This window comes from Calonectris borealis, chromosome 2, assembly GCF_964195595.1.
Source record: "Calonectris borealis chromosome 2, bCalBor7.hap1.2, whole genome shotgun sequence".
Lineage (NCBI taxonomy): Eukaryota > Metazoa > Chordata > Aves > Procellariiformes > Procellariidae > Calonectris > Calonectris borealis.
This window is the reverse complement of record NC_134313.1, coordinates 131,850,570-131,864,151: the sequence shown is the minus strand read 5'-3', so window position 1 is coordinate 131,864,151 and position 13,582 is coordinate 131,850,570. Positions and strand designations below refer to the sequence as shown.

Genomic DNA, 13,582 nt, shown 5'->3' with positions numbered 1-13,582 from the left:
TCCCAGAGCTGTCAGTGTGTGAGCCAGCTTTGGGAACCATGTGTCTCGGAGCTGTGCCTCAGCTATTCACACCTAATGTCAGCTCTTACCTGAGTACAGATTAGCATTGCTTGTGGACATAGAGCTGCTCAGATCCGATTCATGCCAACTTAACTCAGTACATGGACAGAATGAGTATAGACACAGGTACAGACAGATGCACGTTCTTCTTTGCTTCTGACATGAAAATATGATTGCACTTTTGAGTTTTGCAACCGTGGTTTTTTTACCTTGGATATTTCTGATGGCTTGGCTTGCTTACTTTTTCTGCCCAACATAAACGCTGGGTAGCTGGAAATATGCGGAAAATGTATCCTTATGAGGTGTTGGAAGTTCTGAGGTGGTACAGGGAACTGTGTAAGGTCTGAGGAAGAGAAGGAAGCTGTATGGGATAGGTGAAAGAGAAGGGCTCGGTTCTGCTACCGCACATTCTCTGCATATCAGAGGGTTATGTTGTTCCTTTTTTTAATGCTTGATTTATTCTTTGTTACTTTATTTCTGACCACTTTAAAATAAGTTTATTTTAAGTCCTCTGCTTGGTTTTAAATTCCATATATGCAGCAGCTGGCTTCCCTCAGTCTGTATTGCCTTATTTGGCCATTTCAGTCCTGTAGAAAGATGAAAGACTCATAGGTCTGTGTTGCATTAGTGTGCGTGCTACACAATATTGCCTGTTGACGAGTGGTAACGTGAAGGACCAGGGAAAGAAAAAGTGCCTAACACTTTCTTGAAATGGCAAAATCTGGAGTCCTGTGTCCTCCTCCCTCTCACTGCAGCCTTGCTCTGGGTCAGTTGGATACTCTTGTGATGGCCCAAAATACTGGTTGAATGTCTTTGATCACCTTGACTCAAATTCAATTTTTGTAATAACTTTATACTGATTAAAAATTAAATTTCCAGTGCTCTGTCAGATGTATCAGCTAAAGAACAAATTAGGGAGCGTATTGAAGAGTAAAGAAGGGAATGAAGAAGATCCAAACTTAATGTCCATTTCTTGCACTTAAGGTTTCTCCATCAGAACGATCGTTTAAGAGATGTGTCTGACGTTTCTCTTGTTAGTTTAGAGTGATTGCATTCCCCATTTAATACTGTCTGTTAAAGAGGAAAAGAAATGTATGCTACTTTATTTTAAATTGGCAAATGTCCTGCTGTTTAATGGGACAGTGGACGTGTTCAGATGTTGCTTTATGAATGAATTAATTTCCTGCCATGTGTTTTAAATTAGAGCCTAGTTGCTTAAAGTTTAAATTTTTTTGTCTGTTTGATCTTATACAAATGAGAAATGGTAGAGTTTTGATGGTATTATTAGTATTTCCTAGTGTGGTAAATGACATCAGCATTTTTTAACAGTAAAATCTGTATATTGGCCTGTGTAGAAAATGTTTAGGGCATTACTTTCCTTGTAGAGGAAAAAGGTTAATAATTATAACTCAAAAATACCTGAAGAGGAAGGGCAGGGAGGGGAGGGGATGAAAATCCATGTTGTACTGATGGGCGTCAAAGAGTTTAAGTGGGGAGCTCCTCCCCAATGGTCCTGTTGCAAAATCTGCTTTTCATTTAGAAAAGCATCATTTTTCTTTTTTTTTTTTTTTTATCTCTTTAAAAGCGGTATCAACTATGGCTGTTACATCCCTTCCCATCTGCTTGCCAAACAAAACCTCTTCTGTTAACTAGCAATGAATGTTTGTGTCGCTGCTTCCCTGTGTTTGTAGATCACGTATGTGGTCAAATGGGTATGTGTCTAAAAGCAGTAACACAAGGTTTGTTGGTTTTATTTTATTAATGCATAATCTTTCAGTAATGCATTTAATTACTTAAAAGTAGATACAGATCTCGAATTCTCCCTGGGACTTCAATAGCAGCTGATCTTTCGCAAGTTTCCTTTGTCAGTCTTTATATCAGAGATCTTTTTACTTTGTCGCTGGAAAGATACAGGAGTGTTTGCCTTGTATAGATGTCAAAAGAATCTGAAAAGTGGTAACTAGCAATCGCTTCTCTTTATCGTTATGTTCTCTTCAACTGAAATAAAACAAGTTTGTATACAATCTTAGAATAACCCTGACAAAAGTGACAGACATGGTGGACTGTAAGTAGAAAACCGTTTCTCCATTCAGTGTCGATGTAAGTGAACCCCTTTTTGTTTCTCTACCCCAGTGAAAAAATACTAGTGCTTTAGGTAATGAAATGCTGCAGGTAACATGCGAAGCGATAGATATCTCATGCACAGATTCTTGAGTGCTTTTGCTGCAAATGATATCTAAGTAACACAATGGCTTATTTTCCTTTCGTTAGGTAATTTCACAAGCAAAAGTGTGTGGAATCACCAATGAATCAGAGACAGTCAAAAGACTTCGTTTGGCTATCGCAAATAAAGATTTTACTTTCAAAGCAGGACAGTGGTAAGATCTTCCGATATTTGAGGGGAAAATTACTACCAGAAGTGCACTATAACAAAATGTTAAAAGGCCTCTGATACTTAAGCCTTGGAAAAAATTGTTAATTTATATAATATGATGTTTTATTATTGGGTGCTCTGTGAAATAGCTGATATTTAGCATAATTTTAAAATAGCTGCTATTAAGTGTGCTAATATTAATTTTAAAAGGGCAAAAATCTGTATTCTTCAAATGTTCAGTTTGATTGTTTTGGTATTTTCCTTTGGTTTATGTAAATTACATTGTTTTTTCAAGAGTCCTTTGAAGTACACTGCACTTTATTCTGCAAGCTGTCTTTATTTACTAGGTATCTTTACAGCTGAGCCGAGACTGCTGATGATTTGCAAGTTACTTAATTTTGGTTTATAATTAAATCAGAATTGCCTGTTAACTTTTATGTCTTCCACTAGAAATTTCCACTCTGAAAATTAAGCCTGTTAGGTCAGATTAATATATAAATATAGATAGACAAACTTGAAAATAAAAAAACATGAATTATTAAGCCTTTGAAATAATTAGCTGTTTGTTTAAGCAACCTTACAGCTTTTTTTTCAGGGAAATAGTGGATTTTCACGTTTGTCTTCTTTCCGTTTTAAAAATACTCCCACTCAATCACTTTTTTTTTTCTTTTAAAAATTAATTTAAAACTAGGAGTAGTTGCTTTTGGCATTGGTCATTTAAATGTTTTTAAACTTTTTATTGGCGTAGGCCATCTGAAAGTGGTTTTGCTGGAATCAAAGTATAGCTGCTAGGGTATTAACAGCATATGTTACTCATGCAGTGTTAATATGCTGGCTTTTAAATTTAGACCCAGAACACAAGATGTTGATTGCAATAATTTGTTTGTGGAGTAATTTGCTGCAGTTTTTGCACATGTGCAGTGACTCATATTAAATTCTTGCTTGCCAGTACTTGGAAAGTGCATTTACCCTCCAAAAATGTTTTAGAAATTATCATGCTGAGAACTGAAAGCTTTAATTATAATTACTCTTTTTCATTTTCTTCTTCCTTGAAAGTATTCTAATGCTATTGTGAGGGATACAACAACTTTTCTATACTTGTAGCTATAAACTGGTTGCATTTTTTGATGAGCAGTACAAAACACCAGGCCACAATTTCCTGAGCAGAAAAGGCTAACTTGTTAGAATTTGCTATAGGAAGATGTTGCAGCCAAAGATTGTCACTAAAATGTATGTATTTTTTGGAAGTGTTCCAATTATCAAGTTTTTCAGAAGCAAAAGTGAATTTGTTCTGCAAGCATGCTGGCAGATATTGGTCTTTATCTGACTTCAAGTAATAATGAAGAGACTTGTTGCTGTTACGCGTTTTGATTTACTAAAGCATGCATTGAGGTATATGCATGTTATAAATACTTTGAAGAAGTAGCTTTATGGTTTTAATGTTTTTGATCTCTTCCTCCAGCAATTGCTAATGGTTTTTCTTTTCTTAAAGATCTGGCTTAGGTAGCCTTTAAAAGGAGGGAAATGAAAAACCACCATAAGATCTCTGTTTTACATCTTTTTGCACCTCTCCTTGTTGTGGGTTTACATAGGTTTTTTTTTCTTTTTTTCCCTGCAACTACTCTTTTTGCTTAAACTGTCACAGCCTTTCTTCAGGAGTCCTCTTATACTTGCTACACACAGCTAAGGTGAGACAAGCCATCAGAAATACAAGCTAGTCCACTATAATATAGTATACTGTGCTCTGAAATCTCTCTTCATTATGTAATTGGGAACGAAATACTAATATAGAAAGAAACGTACGTCTACATTAGTACTTTAGAAGGGTAAGAACTACGTTTGATTTAGGTTTTACAGCAATGTTTGTTTTTGTATGTATGTTTCCCCACCAGGCATGAATAATGCTTCCCTTATATATGCCAAGCAGAACATTTTGACTTGAATGTAAATTGTTACTTTACAGCATAAATGTAATTTTTTTCTTTTTTTTAATGTAAGTAGTAAGATTATTTTCCACCAGAGGGTGGTAAAGAGCTTTAGTAGCATCTTGAGGTGTTCTTTGATACAATAAATGCTGCAATACAAGAGTCGTCCTTTCTAATCTCTTAGATCCTTATTGCCTGAAAAGCTGAGACCAAGGTCAGTGGGGCTGCAGAAGCTGAGGACAGCGAAATAAGCCTTCTCAACTTTTTTGGTTGTTGACCTTTCATTTGCAGTCAGATACCTTTATATCCGATCAAGTTTATTAGCATAAAGTTAAAAATTATATCACTGTAGTATTGTATATATCACACTTTGTGCATTCTTCAAGAGAAAGAGAGGATAGTTTTCTTCAAAGGGTGAAGCTTTGTGGGGAGTAAGCAGGGAAGATTTTTTCTTTAAAAAATAGTGAACTATTTGAAGTGCCTCTCTCCTCCCTCAAGAATTTGTGATCTCTGTGAAGAATGCAGCCTTGCTGTTTAAAGAGAATATCTGTGCAGTGGAAGCTAGTCTGTATTTCTTGTTGCATTCTCGTTTAACTAATACTGAGCCAGCCTAACTCAGGCTTGAATTGAGTAATGATTCTCTACTACTTGGCATTGCTTGCCAGCGTGGTTGTTTCCTAAATGGAGCAGCACAATTAGTTTTAAACATTAGTTTTCTTTTGAAATACAGGGATTTTGTTATGTGCTGTAGAAAATTGAAGGATTTAAAGATTTATGCAACATAGAGGAGTTTAAATGTTACATCATAAACCAACATCTAACTTTTTCTCATACTATTTGGAGTATCAAAGCCTTACTTTTATGAAAATGAATTATAGCTCATGTGTAGTAATGGCTTGCCTTCCATACTCTCTACTTGCTGGTGTTGCAAAAGCTTAGCCATCTGTTAACGTTCTAATCTGTAGAAACTCATGCGTGGTTAACTTTAAAAAAACATTGCAGTAATTTATTCCAGTGCAATTTCCTATCAACTAGAAAAAGATATCTGCCACCAGAGGGCACTGCAGTTCAATAGGTAAAGCAATTCTGCTTCTAGTAACTGGTTTTTCACGTAAGAAATTTTTTACAGACTGTGGTTTCAGTTCAGATAGTTCATCTTCCCAAGAAAAGAAAGTGTTTAATCAGAAGTAATTTCCCTAAAATTAGTTTTCCAATCTTTTTATGTTTGAAAATTGAAGAGCCCATCAAAGGGACCGAAAAGAGTGAGATTTAAGCCACTCTGTCAGACCATATTGTATTTTTGTTTTAATATGCAAATAATTTATTTAAACACTTAGAATTCTGCTCTGTTGTGAGATGTGGCATCTAATGCTAAAAGCAGAATGGTTTAAAAACCTGCTAGTTTAACAAAGGTGATGACATGTTTCTAGATGAAAATAATTATAATTCTAAGGAAATGGTGTTACTCAAGATTAAGTCCTTTTTTGGAAAAGTTATGTTATGGAAATGAAGATGTCTTTGTAAAGGAAGGATAATTGAAACAAAGGCAGCCATTTTGTTTTGGCTATTGTTTTCCATGTTTGGGGTTGTTGGCTTGTTTTTTAAACTTTTGTTACTGGTCTGTTTTTAGGGTTGATTTCTTTATTCCTGGAGTATCTATAGTTGGGGGATTCTCAATATGTTCAAGCCCTGGCCTGTTGGAACAAGAAGGAATATTAGAGCTGGCAGTAAAGCACACTGTTCATCCTCCTGCTCACTGGATTCACACTGAGGTAAATGAGATTAACTGTTGATTGTGAGATTTGGATTTTTTAAGATTTTATTTCTTTTTTTGGGGGGTGGAAAGGGTGGTGTGTGTGATTCCAGACCACTTTTTTGCTATTGACTGCAAAACTCCTGTTGACTTCTTCAACCATTTTTAATACAACATAAATCTTAAAACCTTTTGTTCAGTAGGGGACTAAAATTAGATGTTTATGTGGTAACTCGGTTATTGTGATCTTTTGACTCCACTTGTGCTTGGTGGACTGACAGTGATATTGTAGTTAGTGTGTATAAGGGTTCTCACTCCTTTGGAATTCATCAACTGAAAAATGTTGAAAAACCTCTGTTCTAACTTGCGTCCCTGAGAACAGGCTGTGTTACACATCACAAAGTTACATCTGGTAACTTGCCATCATTCCTGGCCATTTCTACAAATACAACCTGGGAATCGTTGTCAGATAAATATAAATATAGATTATGAAGGGGGAGCAAAGGGAGATATTTAGATCAGTTTTTCTGAAATTATAAAACAAGAGAATACGTCAGAATTTCTACAGTATTCTTTTAAATATGCAATATTTTTGTAATATTGACATAACCCAAGTCTTGATTTTTGCTGTATTAAAAGTGAAGTCTGACACTTTGGCCTCTTGCAGTGTTTTGTTCATCCGTCTACCCCATTTAGTTATAGTCAGAAGAGTCCTATTTCTTCTGCTGGTCATGTTTCATAGATGATTGTCCTATCAACTTTTGTTCTTCTCACAATCCCCTGTGATCTGTCCTATTTACTGTTCTCTGCCTGTCATTTGTATGTCTTAAATGTGGCTGCAAGGTTTAAATTGACAGATTCTTCCAGGTTTACAAATATAGCCGTTTTGTTCAATGGCCAGCAGAGTTACGGTAAAGATTGGATATTCTCAATTCTAGTAAATTTGCATCAAAGTGGTGCTAATCTAGTAGTTAGCATGTGACCATCCACAGATTTTAATTGGCAATATAGCAAGTTATCTCCACTGGAACATAAACAAAATAACCTTTTTGGGATGTTGTGTAGAACTTGTAGTGCATGTGCCAGCAGACCACCTAATACCTAAGAGGATTGCCTGGATTTTGGTATTGCTCTTTAGAGAATATGAAGGCCTAACTTCATAATTCCCAGCCTCTGGAGGCTCTTTTAGGGTTTTTGATGATGTAAATCAGTTTGCTGTTGCTGAGTTTTCTGGTTGAATTATAGGAAAATCTTTACTTACCAGGTAAGCTAGGTCAAACCTGATGCTGTGGAGAAACCTCCAGGGTTTATATGGACTCTTGTAGCTGAATAAAAGTGCATGCTTTCCCTTAGAAAAGAAGAAGAAAAAAATAGCAACCTAGAATTTGAAAAGGTTATATATATGGTGAAAAAACTCTGGCACTTAATTATTTAAAAGTTATTTGTAAATGGAGTTGATATCTCAGGGTAAAAGATGTTATGGGAATAGTTAGTACTCATTTACTCACTGTTTTTTTCAGAGGTATTTATATTTATTCTTTAATGTTACTGTGTATAAAATAATAAAATTCAGCACAGTGTACTTTATAGCTTAGGGAAATACAGCCTTTTATTTAGAAAAATGTACATGTAATATATTGATTGCTTCACTTCTCTAAGCTGTTTCAATGCTGTATTTACAAACTAGGCTAAAGGACAGCACTTTCTCACTGTATTACGCCAGAATTTATTGTTTTTTTTGAAAACTGACTTCCTGTTATCATTGCCACGGCTAACGCACTAAAAGAGACTGCTGGTTAAGAGCGATTCTTCCTGTGTCCTATGTCCCATCTTGATGAGCTATAGATGGTTAAGGAGGCAAATGAGACCAGAATGAGATTGTTTCTCCCTAAAAATGCTTATTTCCACAAAGGATACCGTATTCTATGTCCTCCTTTTGCCACATGAATCTGGAACACTTGGGGATTCATGCATCTCTCAAACAAAGTAAAACATGGTGGGAAAGCCTGGCAGTGTGCATTGAAAAGGGAGAGAGAAATTAGTTTCAGATAATAAATGCTGATTGTTTTACACTATAATTGAGAGATAATACTTTATGCAATAATTAAGAAAGGCAAACTTTTTTTTTAATGGTCATGCTCACTACTGTAGGAACCTCTGTGTTCTGTGCAGTACCTGCGTCAAAGGGCCTCCTTCTTCCTCCTCCCGGTGGAATGGTTATGTGTTTAGACCTTTGCTTACTATACAGGTGTCATTATGGAAATCCTTTTGTTGCAATTACTGTTTCCTGATATCAAAAGGATTTTTTGGAGGGTGTTTTTATTCTGTAAATGATTAACTGCTAATTTTTCAGCAGTTCTTGTAGCTTTACTTCTTTTTTTTCCTCTCCTCCTTTCCCACCTTCCTTGGCTTCCTTATCCTCTTTATTTTATTTTTTAAACCCTACGTATGGTCTGAAATGAGTTCTGTTTTCTGCTCCTATTTGTTCTGTTAGCTTACAGTGGTGTGGGAGAACTCGCCTGACTTCCCTGTACTGCAGTTTCACCCTTCATATCAGGATGCAGTTTACCAAAAAGATATTGACGCAAATGTTTTATTTGTTGTGGCTTTAGTTTTCCATGTATCAAAAACACATGCTTTGGCCAATTTCTGTAAGAAATAATTTCTTATGTACGAGTGGAGAGGAAGAGGGAAGGTTTTCCCCTGATTTTTCTTCTTCTGCAACTCTGAAGTTGCAAATGCAGAAGTGGTTCTGCAGGAACTATTTTTGTGGATACTTGCTTCACTTCTGGGTGTTTTTTGTTGTTTAGGAATGGGGATGGAAAAACCTTCTGCATCTATGCAACTCATTCTGGCTTCCTTCTGTGACCTCATAGAAAGGCCTTTTTTGACATGACTGGGTTTGGATAAAAGTGTGATCTCACATGTTAACCTCGGGTTTTCACAGCCACGTACTGCCGTTGAAAAACTCTTGCATGAATCATTCCTCTTTCAACTCTTAGGTGGGTGGGAAGGGGAGTCACCATCCTGCCTTATCAGAAGACTGAAACTTCTGAAAGTAGAACTAGATCCCTAGAGACACTGAAACAGATTACTTCAGATAGCTGGAAACTGCGTTTATTTTAAAGTACTTCAGTTTTCCCTCACTGGTCAATAAAAATAAAAAATCACAGCCCAGCAAGTCTTGTGACTGTGGTGCAAGAAGAATAATATTTCAACTTTTGCTTTTAGTTTTGAAATTAAGTATCTTCTTTTCCATCCTAGTGTACTCTTGACTCAGAAGTGGCTCTGCGAGTGGGAGGTGATTTCTTCTTTGATCCTCAGCCTGGTGACTCCCCTGTAAAACTAGTGCTGATAGCAGGGGGTGTTGGAATTAACCCATTGTTTTCTATACTGCTGCATATAGCAGATCTTCATGGATACCAAGAGGGTAAAGGAAATGGATACAAAATGGGAACAGTGAAGCTGTACTACAGTGCAAAAAATACAAGCGAACTCTTATTTAAGGTAAATAAAAAGCTTAAAGAAAAGATCGCAGATATTCAGCTATTTGTGTGTGTATCATTCCGTTGCCAAATTCTAGAGAGCCCCTCTGTGTAAGACACTGTACAAATAGAGACAAAAGTCACTTCCTGCCTCAAATCCCATGTGTGTTTTGTTAATTATGCCAGTGTACAAATTAAGGATGTTATTGGACACACCTAGTCTCCTTGACTTCACCGATAAGTCAATTAACCCTAAATGTCTATATTTTACTATAATCTCATAAAAGCATCATAGTATACTAAAGACTGTATGTACTATAATATATATGTGTATATACACACTAATAGTATGCGTAATGCTATATGCTATAATACTGTAACCACATCATCTCAGTATGGATTGTATTGAATTTGAAGACTTGCAAGAGCAATTATATCCAATATATAATATATATTATATATTATATTTCTAAAATAATAGGGGAGCTTTATTGATAATACATTAGTTATTACTGGGTACTAGTCTATGAATGAAGGATTTATAAGCACTTCTTGTAAAAATGCTTGTAGTAGTACTTCATCAACATTTACTTAGCAGATAAACATCAGTTGTCACACTCGGGCATTAAGGGTCACTGATAACATTTTAAGGTTAAATTAGCACAGCTTCTGTAGAGAAGCATCCCTAATGATTTAGGTTTCTTTGAAGTATTGAAAGCTTTTGATTGTAAGATAAAGGTGAAAATTTATCATGATTCCAGAAATTGTGTTGGGATCCATCACTAGTTTTTCTTCTGTACTTCTACCATATGTTTGCTTTCTTTGAAAAGTGATTTGTTTGTTGCTAGAAGCAGAATAATAACCTGGAACCTATCTACTCTTCCATTTGGCCAGCTGCTGATCTCCCAGTCTGTTCTAAGCATGCACATTTTTTTTCCAGTGCAAGAGCTAGCATTTCCTGAGTTTCACTTCAGCAGTGTTATGACAGCAAAGCTTTTGCATCAGAGCTTCTGGGACAGCAGAGAACACAATGATATGTTGCAGTGCTTAAATATATCTTTTCCTTCATTCTTCACATGTCCCTCAAATCCAGAACATGTATATGAGAATTCTTTACTTCTGTGCAGAGGACTGAGGAAGTAGGATCACTAGAGTCTTTATGTTGTTGTGAGATACATCTGTACAAATCTTCATGAGGAACTGCTTGGTTGTCACTAATGTTTTGGAGGACCTGTTCCTTGAAGAAGCAGCTATGTATAGCATCGCCCTTCGTCCCTGTCAGCCTAATGTAATTGGTCTATTACGTTTTGGATGTGCTCTCATTTCACAAGCAGATGCATTGCTTTTGAAAATCTTGTTACTTAAAATGGTAGTGTTAGAATTACAAAAGACAGCATACTAACTTTGCTACTTCAAGATGCCAGTTAGCTGGGTTTTCCTGATTTCATGAGGACTGAATGTGAACCCTCATGTCTTTATTGTGGCTGGGACACTGGGGATAGGTCTTTTCCCTTAGGTCTATATTGCTCAGCTGCCTGCTTCATTTTGTACACTAACTTAGGCTGCAAAGAACCTGCTGAGCTGTTCGAATTCTCCTTCATTCAGTTAAAGAGAGCTTATCTCTTGCCCTAGGATACTATAGAAATAGTACTGTGGTACTATTCACGTCACATGTATGACACTTGCCACTCTCTGTCCGTGTCACTGAATTACAGTGATAGGTTACAAGTAGGTGGTGTGAATGACTGCAGGATTATTTAAGCAGGTTAAAAGTCCTACGTTAGGCATGCTTTCCAGCTTGGTCCCAGGACTTCAACTCAACAGGACATGACTAGTCTCAAAAGTGCTATCAAATTGTACATGGTTCCGTATGAAGGGGACAGTTTAGAGTCACACCCAGAACAGTGAAAGCAGGCCAATATTAGAGGTAGTAGTGGAACAGTGTACAGCAGTGTCTAGCTGTGCTGCTCTTTATTCCATGTCTCTTTAGGGAATCAGAAACAGATTTGTCTATTGAGTAGAATCTATCTGGGTTTTTTTTGTTAAGCCACTATGGCAGACTGTCCAGCGTAGTAACTAGTTAGTAAGCAAACACATAACAAAATGAGCCAATTTACCTATTCACAGAGCAGAAATTATTTTTGTTTCAGAATATTTTAAGAAAGAATTTCCAGTGCCCATTCCAGCAGTGAAAATCCCAAGTAGTGCAGAATCTAGACAGTAAATAAATCTTAATTTCAGAACTAACTACAGCATCTGACAGGTTTTTTTACTATGATTTGAACTGAAGCCATTGGGTTTTGGTGGTAACTATCACAGTTGTGACTTAGGGAACTGAAAGTTACGAAGTTTCTACTCTGGTAAAAATAGCATTAGTATTACACTGTAGTTGGTTTTACTTGGAGAACACGAGATAGTAAAGGGTCTAGTAATCTTACCAGATAAAGCAGACGAGACTCAAAAAGTTCCTAACAAATAGTAAATACAAACTGCAGGGTTTTTTAAAATGGAAAACCCATGTGGAAGTGGAAGGAGGAAATAATGAGAATTATATGGGGAAGAAACCAGGAAAGGACGTAACTGGTTCTTAGGTCCAAATCTTACAATTTGCAACCTGTTGTAAAAAAGGAGAAAAGCACTAACAACATAGCTGGTACTGTATTCGCATTCCAGGTATGGAAATTCAGTGTACTTGTGCGGGTCAGCCCCTTGAAATCAAGCCCGTCGAGTTCTCAGCACTGAAATGCAAGAGTCTTGGTACTCGGTAATAATCACTGGTGTTCTGGGACTGTATGCATACATCTGCTTTGATTTAATGGCCTTGGTATAAGCAAGTGTGTTTAACATTACAGAAAAATATTCTTGGTTTGATGAATGCATTTCCTGGAAAGATCACATGTCGTTTCCACGTTACCCAACAGAGTTCACAGATCTGTAAAGAACTTCAGCCACATGTTACAGGTAAATACAATGGTAATGCAGAGAAATGACTTCTAAAGTCTAAGTTTGATTACATCCTAGAGGATGAAGTTATATGCATAATTTAGTATTTTTACATTTAAAGATTTAAAATGAGGTGTGAGTTAAACCTAAATAATTTCACTGTACGTACTATGCTTTGGAGAAAAATTTTCTCTTTGCAGTTTTTGTTTTCAGTTCTAGTAAACCTCCTCTGTTAATTCTAAACTTTATACTGGTATTTCCCACTGCAAACTTTATTCCAGAAACTATTAAGTATTTGCTTTGCTTAAGGCGGGACTGATGAAGGATAAGCCGACTGCTTGTAAGAGATACTTCATCATGTTTCCATTTCTGTTGTATTTGTGCTAGAGATGCTTACCTATTTTTTCATCTGAATGTGGGATTTTTAGTTGTAAGCCATGTTCCTCTTCAGTGACTAATATCCCATGCATTCCAACTGGAAGTACTGATCTAAATCCTCAGAACAACAAACGGTTTTGGAAGCCTCAAAACTTGATACCTATTATCCTTAAACAGGCCTGGCATTTTTAAGAAATGAGTGCTTGAAATACCTCTAACCAGTCATTGTTTTCTGAATTACTTCATGATTAATATTTCTGTTCTCATTTCTTACTTTTTTCTTTGTCAGAGGGAAGAATATCGGAAAAGGATCTAGAAAAACATGTATCTAAGGATACTTTATGGTACATCTGCGGTCCACCCCCAATGATAGAATCTATATCCAAACTACTATCCAACATTGGTGTTCCTAGAAACTGTGTTTTCTTTGAGAAATGGTGGTAGTGACACCTGCTGAACAGAAAATATGTTACTCGTTTCCAGTGTATTTTGATAAGCTGAAATGTACAGAAAATGGACTATGAATTATTTGGAAGATTTTACTTCATACATGAAGATGTCCTCAATCACGATGGTGTTCCTTTAATTTAACTGTAATACACTTGTAATACAGTGCTGCTGCTTTTGGGAAAAAAAAGATTTTATATTAAAGACATTAACTATT

At 36.2% G+C, this 13,582-nt stretch overlaps 1 protein-coding gene across 5 annotated transcripts in view; it reads left to right on the top strand.

The window, feature by feature from the left end:
• Nucleotides 1-13,582, top strand: part of OXNAD1 (oxidoreductase NAD binding domain containing 1) — a 19,524-nt gene extending 5,942 nt beyond the window's left edge. For 3 of the 5 annotated variants that reach the window (XM_075143454.1, XM_075143452.1, XM_075143453.1), the window contains 5 exons: nt 2,332-2,438; nt 5,990-6,131; nt 9,377-9,619; nt 12,450-12,558; nt 13,208-13,582. In XM_075143454.1, the coding sequence (XP_074999555.1) occupies nt 2,332-2,438; nt 5,990-6,131; nt 9,377-9,619; nt 12,450-12,558; nt 13,208-13,362 (756 nt within the window). In that variant the 3' untranslated portion in view covers nt 13,363-13,582. The remainder of the gene's footprint in view (nt 1-2,331; nt 2,439-5,989; nt 6,132-9,376; nt 9,620-12,449; nt 12,559-13,207) is intronic. The other 2 variants (XM_075143456.1, XM_075143455.1) reach the window with 2 other exon arrangements.